Consider the following 12,697-nt stretch of genomic DNA (forward strand, 5'->3'; position numbering starts at 1 on the left):
TATTCCAGAAAAAGTAGGCATGCTGTTCTTACCATACACCAAAAATATGTGTACTACATGGTGGACTATTACTGTTCACTATAAAATGAGTCAATGGTTTGGACTACTTGGACTTATCGAAAAATACTTGCCCCCGAGCTTGCTCCCTTCTAACACAACATGTCACCAAAACCACTGAATAACCACCAACAGATATAGATCAATTGGATAAGGCGACAGCAGTTCGGCAGCAACGTAAATAACATCACATATAATGGCGGTAAACATTCACCAACTATCGATAGAACTTAAAAATCAAATTTGATTATATCCGAAGTAGTTATCACAACAATTGTAGGGTTCATTTTTGCGGTCTTTTTTAAAGTGTCGGCAAAGTAGTGTCGGTAAAGTAGTTTTTCAGAAACTATATAGGGAATAGTCAATTTTTTGGGCAATGACTATTTGACGTAAAATCCAAGTTTATAAAAATATTTACATATGTATGAAAACCTCATATAGTTTTCTGCCTAACAACTAATTTCTCATATAGTAAAATCGACCAAAACTATTTTGGGAATGGAATTAATGGTTTGATATATCGTACATATATAGTTGGGTTACAATTTAATGAATAGTAGAGACCATTTGATAAATAGTTGAGTAACTATTTGTCATAAAGTAGTTATATAGTTCATGACTATGCGGGAATCCATCCAAAAACAAGTTTGAAAAGGAGTCCATTTTCTAATCAGTTAAACTATTTTTTTCAGGAATGCAGGAAAATGCTGATACAATGAAATTTAAGCTAGGTCAGATCAAATTCTATTTAAAACGATAAAACAACACTCTGCTATTTTCAGTCAACATTAATCCTAAAGCACCTTTTCGTTACAACCTATCTGTATTGGAAAGATATAAATCGATTGAAATGGTTTAAAAATAATAAAACATTAATTTGAATATTCTTCAAAGAATTAAATTGTGGTTGGATTTTTAGCTGTTATATTTATTCAATTAATTACCATTATATTATTAAAACTCTTTGAAGCAATCGCTGAAATTTTAAGTAAACATATCAAAATGATGAAAAATTTGGAGGGGCGCCAAATTGATGCTTCGCCAAGGGCGCCGTGGACCCTAGGTACGGCTCTGCAGACAAATAATAATTATTTTAAAAATCGCAAACCACAAAGAACTTATTCACTACGTCATTTAACGTCCCCCGGAAGTTCGCGTCGCGTGCGTGTGTGGAAAGTAAGCATGTGTGCCTGTTTTCCTCTCTAGTGTTTCTTTCATCTCTCTCACCAACACAGCCAAAGTTTTCAGATCTTTCTCTCACCTACGTCATGGATGTGATTTTCTGACCAACCTTTCCGTGAACGGTTTTGAAGCATCGGTCAGTTCTTCACAGTCACTTGGACGAGTCGGCCGGAATCTTGACGAAGCCTACCTTGAGCGGAAGAAATTAATTTAGTGCTATCTACTAACAGTGCTTAGTAAAAAAACACATTACGCCAAGAAAAGTTTTCCTATTTTTCCATTTCGTTTGTTAATACGCGCGTGAAAGTGTGAGTGTGTGTGTGTGCGATTACAGAAGACGCACTCCGGAAACGGAACAAGTGACCACACGAGGCAGGAAGGACCAACACACCGTGACGACGACGACAACCGCATTGTGTGGTGCCCGTGCAGAGACAAACCGTGGAAGCCGGCATTTTTTCGCGAAAAAAAGGTGTGTACGAACGGGACGAGGACCAGAAAGATCAAATTAAATAGTGAAATGGAAAATGTGGTGACATTGAAATATAAGTGATAACTCTAAACACAATAATTGTATGGTTTTAAAGTTTAACAAAATAATGTATCCATATAAGTAAACATAATAAGCATTTGTTATGTTTTTTATAGGAAATATTTTTTAAAAGGCCATGTGGTCAGCCGTAAACCCCCTCCCTTCCCCGCCCCCATGGCTATTCATGTTTTTTTCGGTCGGATTTCGGACCCCTCCCCCTAAAGGAGGCCACGTGTTTATGCACGACCCCATTATGAATAGTACCTAATTGAAAATGCTCCATCATTTTCCCCATGTAGGTGTTAACATGAAACGCCGCTACGCGCCAGAGAACACGCCGCGAGATGAGGAAACGTTGCTAGCTCCATATTCGCAGGAAGACGTTCCACTGAACGTGAAAATACCAGCACCCAGCAGCGGTAAGTTGTCATTCGGAGGGTGACGATTCTAAACATTTTCAATTTCACGGAAATCGAGAGTTGAATTCATTCAACTATATATGTTAGGGTGGGTACGTTTTTCAAAAAGTTCTCGGATCAAGTTTTAGTATGGTTCCCCTTGTAGGGCATGCCCATAGGGACTTTCACGCATGTTTTTGTACATACGCTCCTACAGGTCTGAGAAAATCACGCGCCAACTTCTGGTATGGTCAGGCCTGGATTCGTTGTCCCTAGACCTGGCGCATCGGCAAACAATACGATGTCTCCGGAATCAACGGTTTTCCCTGAAAAAGTACAAATTTTCCCTAGCATGCTATGAAAGCTTGATGGACACCGCGACGCCATACGTCAGGCAGCTACCACGTGGTTGAAATATTTGCAAAAAAAAATACAAATTCGCTATGCAAAGATGTTGAATTCGACTAAATAACATCACGATTATTCGAAATGATCATTTTCTAGTTAAAAGAAGGTTTGCAATTAAATATTCCAGGCGTTTCTCACCCACGTGGTAGCTGCCTGACGTATGGCGTCGCGGTGTCCATCAAGCTTTCATAGCATGCTAGGGAAAATTTGATGCTTTTTCAGGAAAAACCGTTGATTCCGGAGACATCGTATTGTTTGCCGATGCGCCAGGTCTAGGGACAACGAATCCATATGCTCTCTTCGGGAAAAGTGTTCTCCTGACCGTTCCCCATAGGCCTGACCATACCAGAAGTTGGCGCGTGATTTTCTCAGAGCTGTAGGAGCGTTTGTACAAAAAACATGCATGAAAGTCCCTATGGGCATGCCCTACAAGGGGAACCATACTAAAACTTGATCCGAGAACTTTTTGAAAAACGTACCCACCCTAATATATGTACCGTAAAACGGGGTGACTTTGATAGCCGGGGTGACTTTGATAGGTTTGCGATTTTTCCGCAAAATGAAAATACAATTAAAATACGTAAGGAATGGTTCAGAAATATACTGACCGTGGTAGAGAAGTCTTCAAAGTACCTCAAGAAGAACTTTTCATAAATTTTTGAAAGGTTTATATAGTTATTTAACTATAGTTAAGAAAATGTTGATGGAATTCATTATTTTAAACTTTTCAAAGTCTCATGATTTTCTCAATGAACATGATTTTTAATCGGAAAACGGAATGCATTTTCGGATTCTTTGGACAATTTTCCACTAGGAGAAGGTTAAATAAGTTTGTAAATATTAAATAATATGTGTTTTTGAAACACAATTAAAAAAGATCTCCAAATTTATAGGCAAATTCAGTTGAACAAATTTCATGTAAAATGTGAAAATTTGTGATTCGTGCTTCGAATTCAGTATAAAATGCAATATAAATCGATAATTTTATAAACAAAACAAGTTTTAACAAATTTCAGGCAAAATTCCGACAATTTTACCTGAAATTTATATGTATTTTGTTAAAAAAATTATAAACTTAGTTAACTTAACATAAACATTGATTTTTTTTCTTACAAACTATGTCAGCTACTTTAGTAATGATACATTTAACGTACAAATAAAGTTTGAACATCTTAAATATGATTTTAACAAGAAAAACTTTGACTATCAAAGTCACCCCGGAATTAAAACTAAGAATATTTAACGTAACTATTTTTCTAAAAACTATTGAAAAAACGTTTTTCCAAAATAGTACCCTACCATTTATCATAAAGTTCGACCATCTGAGATGAGGGTGGTTAGCAACGGTAACCTTAATAATCCTCGAACAACGTTTCGTCAAATTACCATTTGTGTAATGGTAAAAATCTGGGTGCTGAAAAGACAGAATGCGTAACGTGATTTTCGAATGCTCCCCACTGCTCCTCACTAATACATCTGCACTACAGCTGTAAACATAAACAATGTGGAAGGCTATGTTCAAGCTCAATCGTGACATATTTTTTGCTGCGGAAATGACTTGTTTTGATTTTTTTAAAATCTGTTCATGTTTAAAAATTCGTTGAAAAATTAAGGGCTTCGCACTTTTAATGTTCGTAGACTAATCGATGGGCGCCCAAAAGAGGCCTTTTTTGATTTCCACGAGACGAAATATTGCGTCAGAAGTGGGTGGAATTTTGTGAATCAGAAGAACAACCGAATCGAAGTTCCGAGATTGTGTATCTTTGAAGCGCAGTAATAATGTTGGAGTAAGATTAATCATCATTATTTTGCATGTGCCATTCATTGATAACTCGTCGCTAATATTTCACAAAGCGTCATAAACTTAGGTTTTGCATACGACATAGCGCTTATTGAAATGCTAGCGACGAATTTACCCAATCTCGATTTCTAACCTTTTTAAGATTTGTTTACTTCGAATACCGCAAAAGCTCGACACCACCGACAAAATAAATTATAGATCGATTACAATACAGTAGTTGTTCGGTAACTGGGCTGAAAACGTAGCCCAGTCATCGAATGCTGTTCGCTAACTGGGCTGAACGAAAAATAACGAGGGGACTACCGATGCATAAAATTTATTGGATGAAATATAAAAATAAAAGTTACTCAAATTTGTTTACAATGATTACTTTTCTTATTTCTTTAATTGTGACTTGAAATTACATAAAAGTTTGAAAAAAGTTTTTTTATTTGTTGACCATGATTTTTGCATCCATTTACCCCTCGGTGATTTCGGTTTGTTTTGGATTTTTGACGTTTGTCTGCTTTTTAACTGGGCTACGGCCCAGTTATCGAGCGCCCAGTTAAAAAGCAGCCCAGTTAAACAACGCCCAGTTACCGAACAACTACTGTACTTGCCACTTCTTGGTATCATTTTGCGAACAGTAAATTGGTTCCACTTTGACAGTTCTAAATTGAGGCCGCTTTGCGAACAACTATTCTGCACCCAGGTAAAAATAAAGTCAATTTTCGCGAAAAAGCGACCCTGTTTTTAATGTTTGAGAAATGGTTTTGAAATAGTACTTTAAGGTTTTTCTTATAATTTTTAACCTTGAGTCTACTTTTTTAGAAATGGTTTGTAAATGGTTTTTAAAGGTTTTTCTTGCAATTTTTACCTAGCGCTACTATTTTGGGAATAGTTTTCATATGGTTATTTAAGGTTTATCCTACATTTTTTCCCAGTTTTACTATTTCAGAAATAGTTTTCAGATGGTAAATTAAAGTTTATCATACAAATGTACTACTTTTTGCCTTTCTTACTAAAGAAAGGTATAGGTTTTACTTTATGGCTGGACGTCATTTTCATCTTCGACAATATTACGATTCAGCATGAATGTTCATCGGAAAAATCGTCAAAAATCACACTGCATCGATTTTGACGCTCTATCGATTCACCTTGACAGAACTCGCCTATCTCCAACCCTCGAATTTTGAGAAAATAAATTCCGTGGAAGTCGAGTGATGTTCGTATGTGGTAAAATTTTGCAAAATTTTGTGTGGCGCCGTTCTCAGCTCCCATATATCCGATTTCGATTCTTCTAAATGCTGGGCGAGTTTCCGCGCAAATTTCGAAATATCCATCTGTTTTCGGATGTGGCCAGACTTTTCAACTAAATACACAGTTTTCAAATGAAAGTATGGTCAACTTTTTTCATTTTCATATCTTTTATTTATCTCAAAAATTGCATTTTTCGAGCTCTACAACCTCCCATCCCGATTCATAATTTGGTTCTCGAGTTAGAGCCGTTTGATTAACCTACCATAAACAAAAAAATCCCTAAAAAAAAGGTAAAAGCCCACCTGGTGACCTTCGCCAACATTTTTCGTTTCCGATTTTATTCGAAATTTCTTTCTACATTCATAGTACAGACCATGAGTGAGCATCTGAAATAAATTTGACATCAATTTTTAGAACGATTTACGTTTCGCCTTTCTTACTAAAGAAAGTTATAGGTTTTACTTTAAGGCTGGACGTCATTTCCATCTTCGTAAATATGTCGATTCAGCATGAATTTTAATCGGAAAAATCGCAAAAAAATCACACTGCATCGATTTTCGACGCTTTGTCGCCAAGTCGACAAGTTGTCAAGTTGAGCTTCGAATACTGGCGCAAGAATGCTGGCGCATATATTTTGTGGCTCGACTTATACTCATTTTGTAGTAGCTTGTCTACCGATGGCATAACTGTCCAATGTTTATGCAAAAACTTTTGTGACTAGGACATTCATCCGGCTACAATCAATTTGTCCAAACCTGAAAAAAGAAAAAAATCACAAAGTATCTAGTAGAATGTAGCATTCAAATATCATGTACTTATCTGATGATTCGAATAATTTCCTTGATTAATGCCAATCGTGCGTTCGCTTCGATTTTGTTTTGTCGGTCGGTTGCCGCCAAGATCTCGTTTGATTGCGATCGAATCCTCCAGCACCAGCTGTTCCGTTGTTTCAAGTTCTCCACGGCGCTGAAATGATCAACAAGAAAAATGTAAACAAAGTATCCGGTAAATCAAATGATTTGTTTTAGAATTATACCTGCGCACAAAACTTAAACAACGACCAGCCACACAAACGTTTCACTTCAGACTGTTTTTGCCTGTGCGGCTGCGCCTGCCTGCAACGAGTGCAGGTAACGAGCATAGCGAGAGAAGAGAAACGAGAGAGCGCGCAAGACAGATTAGTAATACTATGGCTTGCGCGCTCTCTCATTTTTTTCTTTTGCTACGCTCGATACTTGCTCCCGCAATTATGCGTTGAATACAAAATTATTATTATTATAATTAACTATTGATAAATGATTCATTCAAACAATTGACATCAAAAGTAACAAACATCAGAAACATGAGATGTATCAAATTATGTATGAATTTCGGCCTTTTTGTTCTTGTGCTCCTCAATTGGTTTTCTTTTTTGGTTGGTATAGTTTCTGTCAATTAAAATTGGTAATCTCCGGATTGGCTTTCTTTGGCAGCTCGAAATGGGGGTTTCAGTTAATTCCGGACAACTTGCTAGAACAAAGCTAATTATGTTACCCACATGCTGACGAGATACAGGCTTGGGATCAAGTGTCCCCGGGGATCAAGTCTCCCCACTCTCCCCAATTATTTTTTTTTAGAAACAATATTTCTTGAATGTTGGTCGTGATTTTTTTATATGGCTCGGATTTCGCGCATATTGAGTTTTGGGTCGGCGCGGATTTTTTTCGACTTTCCCGTAACAAACCTGTAAGTTCCTAAATTCTCAAATTGTTTAATTCTTCGCCATCTTGAATCATAAAAACACACATTTTGGAGTCATATTTTAGGTTAGAAACATAAATTCAGAGGATCTAGAGATTGGAAATTAGGGCTGTTTCTATTTTATTTATGTTTGAGTTTTTAAATTTTTGATTTACAGAATTTTTATTTTAACTTAATTTTGGAATTATAATTTCTTTAATTTTCTATCTTATTATTTTCAACTGTAGCTTTTGAATTGTTGGTGTTCTGAACTCATAAATATTTAAACATTGGTTTTTATTTCGATTTTTTCAACCTTTATTTTTTTATTTTGAATTTTTGAAATTAAGATTCTTTTGAAATGTTAAACATTTTGAGATATTTAGTTACTAAATAATTTGAATTTAAAGCTTTGAAGTTGTGATTTTTATTTTTTTTTTATTTTTTAATATAATTATTTGAATTTTTAAATTTCTCAAATATCTGATTTATGTTTTTTGAAAGTTTCTCAATTTGAAAATATTAGTTTTTTTTGTATATTTTAAATTATGGACTTTTTATTTAATATACAGATTTCTGAATTTAAGTGTTAAAAAAAATGATTAATTTTTTTTAATTTGTCAATTTTGCTGCCTCACCTGTTCTTTCATGTGACATCCAGTCATAATTTATTTATGTTATTATGAATAATCTTTCAAACATTCTGCAATTAAATCATGTGGTTTTGATCCCTTCTATATAAAACCTTTGTTTGTTTTTTAAACATATTTGTTAAACGCACCTGCCTTCAAGCCGCCGGCGGGTATGAGAATTATTCTTTCTTTATTCATTCATTCATATTTGTTAAACGCACCTGCCTCTCTCAGTTTTAAAATTGTTTACCTAATGTAAAAAAATTGAGTTGTTTCTAATATTAAGTTCTTCCTAAGCATATATAACTTTCTAGTTACCTAATAAATAATACATCTTTGATTTTTTAAATAAAATGTTGTACTGCATAAAAAATAATATCAACGTACATGGGGCCATTATGCGTAGAACGGAAAATGTGTATGTTTTTTTTTATATTGATTTCTTTTTTTCTTTCTTCTTCAGATATTGCTTTGAGGTCAGCGTTACGGCGACTGAGGGCCAACATGCTGAAAATCGTGGAAAGACAAGTAGCAACTCCACATGAGTTGTGGAGTTTGTTGGAAGAACAGAAGGAGTTGCGGGGGATGTTGTCGACGCGGACACCGTTGCGGAATTCGGTCGAGATGTTTTTGGACCTGTTGGAAGCGTCGCTGCGGGCGAAAATGCAATTGCGGTAGATTGTCGGTGTAGCGTGAATTTATAGGCCCCCAAAACCAAAGCTAAAAACTCGATTCGCCACCTACATTCGAGTAGGAGAACTATGGTGCAAGGTTACGTTTACGTTTTTGCGTGATAAGTGCAAAGGGAAGTGAAAACAATTTTAAGGTTTTTTAAAAGAAAATTGATCTTTTCGAATATAATAAAGTTAACAGGAGGTAAGAAATTAAAAGTTCTATCGATTGACTTTTTGATTTTTTTTTCTAAGTTGCCATTTTCATTGAAAATTTTGAGATCCGGATTGAAAACTCGAGAATGAGGTTAGATTGCTAATTTTGAAAATCATTCCAATTACCATTATTCAAGCAGAGCTTTGCTTCTATGGTAGAAGTGACTTTAAAAAATACTTGTCCGCTTGAATAATCTACATTCTCAATTGATTAGTTAGGTTTTGGTTGATTGAAACGAAAAAAACGAAACTATTGACACTACGCCCCCCGGGGCATGGCCTTCCTCTAACGTGGGATTTCTGCTCCAGCGCCTCTGACGAGGCAGGAGAAACCGGGACCGACGTTTTACTTCACCATCCGATAGAAGCTCAGTGGATAAGGCGGGAATCGAACCCGCGTCTCATAGCATCATCGGGATCGGCAGCCGAAGCCGCTACCCCTGCGCCACGAGACCCACATTGATTGAAACATTCCCTTATTTTGAATCAGATAATGAACAGGTTAAATCGGCCATCACAAAAATATTTGTGTTTATATCAATTAAGCTACTTATTTCTTACCTGAAAATGGTATAATTGGCTATTAATGTCGATTTTATGATCAAATAAAACAATTTCAAATTTAAAACCAATTTACTCGCTGTAGGTTTTAATGAAAACATCACCCCAAGTTTCAGCGCCCTCTAGTGGGGGGTAATTTTGACGTTTGATTGCCTATTGTTGTTATTGTTTATTTTGTGTTTTATCATTCAGGACATCTTTATTATCATGCAGGACATAGTCTTAGTGTTTGTTGGTTATTTGTGACAAAAAAAAATATGTACAAATTATTTGTTAAAGTTTCACGACCGTATAACAAAATTAAAATGGTATTTACCGAATAGTTACACTTAACGCGACATATTCGAATGGTTGATTTTTTTTTCCTACAATTTAATGAACGGTATCTATTCGTAATACGGTACGATATAATTATTCCTCATATGTTTGGTATTATTTCGAACAGTTTTTGTATGATTGAGCCACAAATGAATTTTAGCGAAAAATTTCTTAAGTTCCAAATGATTCAAACAGTTGTTCAACAATTCATGGAGAAGTATAACTTTTCGCCATATGGTAAGGATTTTTCGGAACAGCTATTGTTAAAACATAAGGATACCATAGCCGACGTAGTATTTCCAACTTGAAGTTCAGCGAAAAACTCTTAAGTCCCAATAATCCAAACAATTGGGTCCTAAAATGAAGCTTAGATTGCTGATATTATTGTTTACAGCGATAAAGCTTATTTTTCTGAGTACAATGACCCTTTGTACGAGCACAAAGAGTTTAAAACGGATTTTTAAATCAATTTTGAAAAATTAACCTCGCGGTCCTTCTTGACAGAAAAGCTCCTACTTGACAGCTCGTTCCAAGGGAACCATAGTTGATCCATCGGAAAAATGTTGTCTTGTCAAAAAAAAATTTTGCATTAAAATGAAAAAAAGTGATCAGAAATGGTTTTTTATCGTGTTTTTTACCGTTGTACATAAAAATTGACATAGGGCTTTAGTACCCAATTGTACAACAATTCATGGAACGATATAACTGTTCGCCAAATGCTTATCAGGTTCCGGAGTGGCCAAGTATGAGCGCCGTTTGTGGACCGTACCTGAGGGTCAACGAGGAAATGTACTTCTTCTCCCACTCCATCGCCGGTCCCAGCCGCTCCTTGTCCGCCTTGTTGTTGATCAAGATTGTCACAATCACCCCCGTTGCCAACCTGTTCCGGACTCTCACCATGGTGTCGATCCAACTCCCAAAATAAAATTCTCTGACTTTTCCCTGACCTCTCCAGACGACCAAATTTTTATTTTTTTATTATTTTTTTCTAACATATTGTTTGCAGATATTATTATAGTTTCATGCAATTCTCCTTTTTGAATATTGTAATTTTAAGATATTGTGGGTCTCGCGGCGCAGGGGTAGCGGCTTCGGCTGCCGATCCCGATGATGCTATGAGACGCGGGTTCGATTCCCGCCTTATCCACTGAGCTTCTATCGGATGGTGAAGTAAAACGTCGGTCCCGGTTTCTCCTGTCTCGTCAGAGGCGCTGGAGCAGAAATCCCACGTTAGAGGAAGGCCATGACCCGGGGGGCGTAGTGCCAATAGTTTCGTTTTTTTTCGTTTAAGATATTAAAAAAAACTTATTTTTTTTAATTTTAATATATTTGTTCGAGAAATATGGAAACAAACGATGGATTCTGCAAAAACTTTAACACTTTTTTTTCTGTCAACGAACTTTTCTTATCGAGTATGCAAAATGAGCAACCATAAAAATGCCCTACACTGAAATAAAAAAGAAGTACAAAATTCCTTTATTCTAGGAATTTTGCCCCTTTTCCTTATTTAGTAATTTGGCTTCCTTCTTCGCAAGAAGTAACCAAATTCCTAAATTTGACAGCATGCTTTGCCAGCCTAAATTGACCAGTGGCGCCAACTTGATTTGATTAATTGAACTGCAGAAAAGTCCCGAAAAAGCTTGAAAGCTCATCATAATAGCTTACATCAAAGCGACATCTGGTGGTGGAATAATTCTGTTGCTGAAAGCTCGTAGGGCGACATCTGATGGCAGTGGGGAGAAATAAAACTGCAGTTTGTTTATTTTCATGGCTTTATTTTAATTTTCATGAAATGAAAAAACGATCGAAAAAGTGCATTTTATTCATGATTTTTAACTAAATATACATTCTAAACAATAACTACACTCGATATGATTGAATGATATCTGATGATACCGTTCTCCCTGGTTAGGAACCTGTCAGAACCTGCGTTTCTGCCGGAACATCGATGTTCACGCGGAAATCGACGGCGGCCATCCGCCTACGGTCCAGATACCGTTTGTTTGCTCTGGTTCTTCAAACACTTGGCCGGGATGTTTGCCGGGACCATCTCAGCCGTTCGCTTGCTCAAAAACGTTGAGATCCGCTTTTTTGGCACTGAAACGGGAAAAAGGAAAGCGTAGGTTAGAAAAATAGTTGACGGTCCGGACCGGATATGTGTTCCGATTTCCGGATCAGTACCAAAAGCCCCGTTCGACAGACCATCCTCACCTCTACATTGTTGATCCGGAACATGGTTCTCGAAAAGCTGGTCTGGAAATGGAAGCAAGAGTCAGCTCCACGAGTTTGCGGTCCAGTTTTTCTAGAAGCCGAATTCTCCCTGCCGTGGCTTCCAGATGCCACTTCCGAGAAGCTTCAAGGAGTAGCGCGTAACGGTGGTACTTCTGGGAGGAGTGCGCCAGGCGGTACGGAAGATCCGGGCCATCAGCGGTCATCCGGAATAGCCAAACTGAAATAAAGATAAATCACTCAAAAAACTGGAACCTTTTGTTCAACGAAACAAATTCTTATTTGAAAATATAGTTACCTGTTCCGGCCTCAGTTTGATACCCGATTCCATGGAATGCAGCGGTCAGAAAACCGGACAAAATCCGATTTTCACCGGAACAGCCGCCTACTGCGACTTCTTAAGAATTCCAACCCTTTGTGTTTGGTTTGAAAGCTTAAAACTTAACCCTTGACAATCCATCACAAAAAAAAACTATCCCTCAACTGCAAATGGCTTATGTTTGGTACTAAAATAATCTCGAAAATAATAAATTATCATGTAAATGTAATTTTTTATAAAAAAACATCATGTAAAAATACAGTAGAAAGTAGGGTTTAACTGCGTCATCACTTAAAGAGGCTAGGGGTGGGTTTTGTGAGTTGTCTAGGTGGACGAAAGAGGGGTCGAGAATTTAAAAAAGTGTACCCTAAGATTGGTCCCTATAATTGCAATATTTAAGCAGTGTACCCTAAGA

At 36.7% G+C, this 12,697-nt stretch overlaps 1 protein-coding gene and 1 long non-coding RNA gene across 3 annotated transcripts; one reads left to right on the plus strand and one right to left on the minus strand.

The window, feature by feature from the left end:
* Nucleotides 1-1,228: 1,228 nt before the first annotated feature.
* LOC119766903 lies at nt 1,229-8,774 on the plus strand. Of its 2 annotated transcripts, none has more exons than XM_038253350.1 (3): nt 1,229-1,709; nt 2,070-2,190; nt 8,432-8,774. In XM_038253350.1, exons 2-3 carry the CDS (start codon nt 2,079-2,081, stop codon nt 8,644-8,646), a joined length of 327 nt encoding a protein of 108 aa, XP_038109278.1. In that variant the 5' UTR covers nt 1,229-1,709; nt 2,070-2,078; the 3' UTR covers nt 8,647-8,774. The 2 variants fall into 2 exon arrangements, with proteins under 2 accessions (XP_038109278.1, XP_038109285.1); XM_038253357.1 differs by lacking the exon at nt 1,229-1,709 and adding an exon at nt 1,822-1,840 and having other exon boundaries at nt 2,071-2,190.
* Nucleotides 8,775-11,238: 2,464 nt separating this feature from the next.
* On the minus strand, nt 11,239-12,697 carry LOC119766917. The gene is made up of 3 exons (XR_005277208.1): nt 12,262-12,697; nt 11,946-12,183; nt 11,239-11,831 (listed from the first exon to the last, which is right to left on the minus strand). It is a non-coding gene; the product is annotated as an uncharacterized LOC119766917 (long non-coding RNA).

The sequence above is a fragment of the Culex quinquefasciatus genome, chromosome 1 (genome assembly GCF_015732765.1).
Source record: "Culex quinquefasciatus strain JHB chromosome 1, VPISU_Cqui_1.0_pri_paternal, whole genome shotgun sequence".
Lineage (NCBI taxonomy): Eukaryota > Metazoa > Arthropoda > Insecta > Diptera > Culicidae > Culex > Culex quinquefasciatus.

What these genes read in the sequence shown, in the direction of transcription:
- LOC119766903 (XM_038253350.1), top strand. Translation starts at nt 2,079, where the DNA reads ATGAAACGCCGCTACGCGCCAGAGAACACGCCGCGAGATGAGGAAACG. An exon ending in AATACCAGCACCCAGCAGCG is followed by an intron (nt 2,191 to 8,431) that starts GTAAGTTGTCAT and finishes TTTCTTCTTCAG; the next exon opens with ATATTGCTTTGAGGTCAGCG.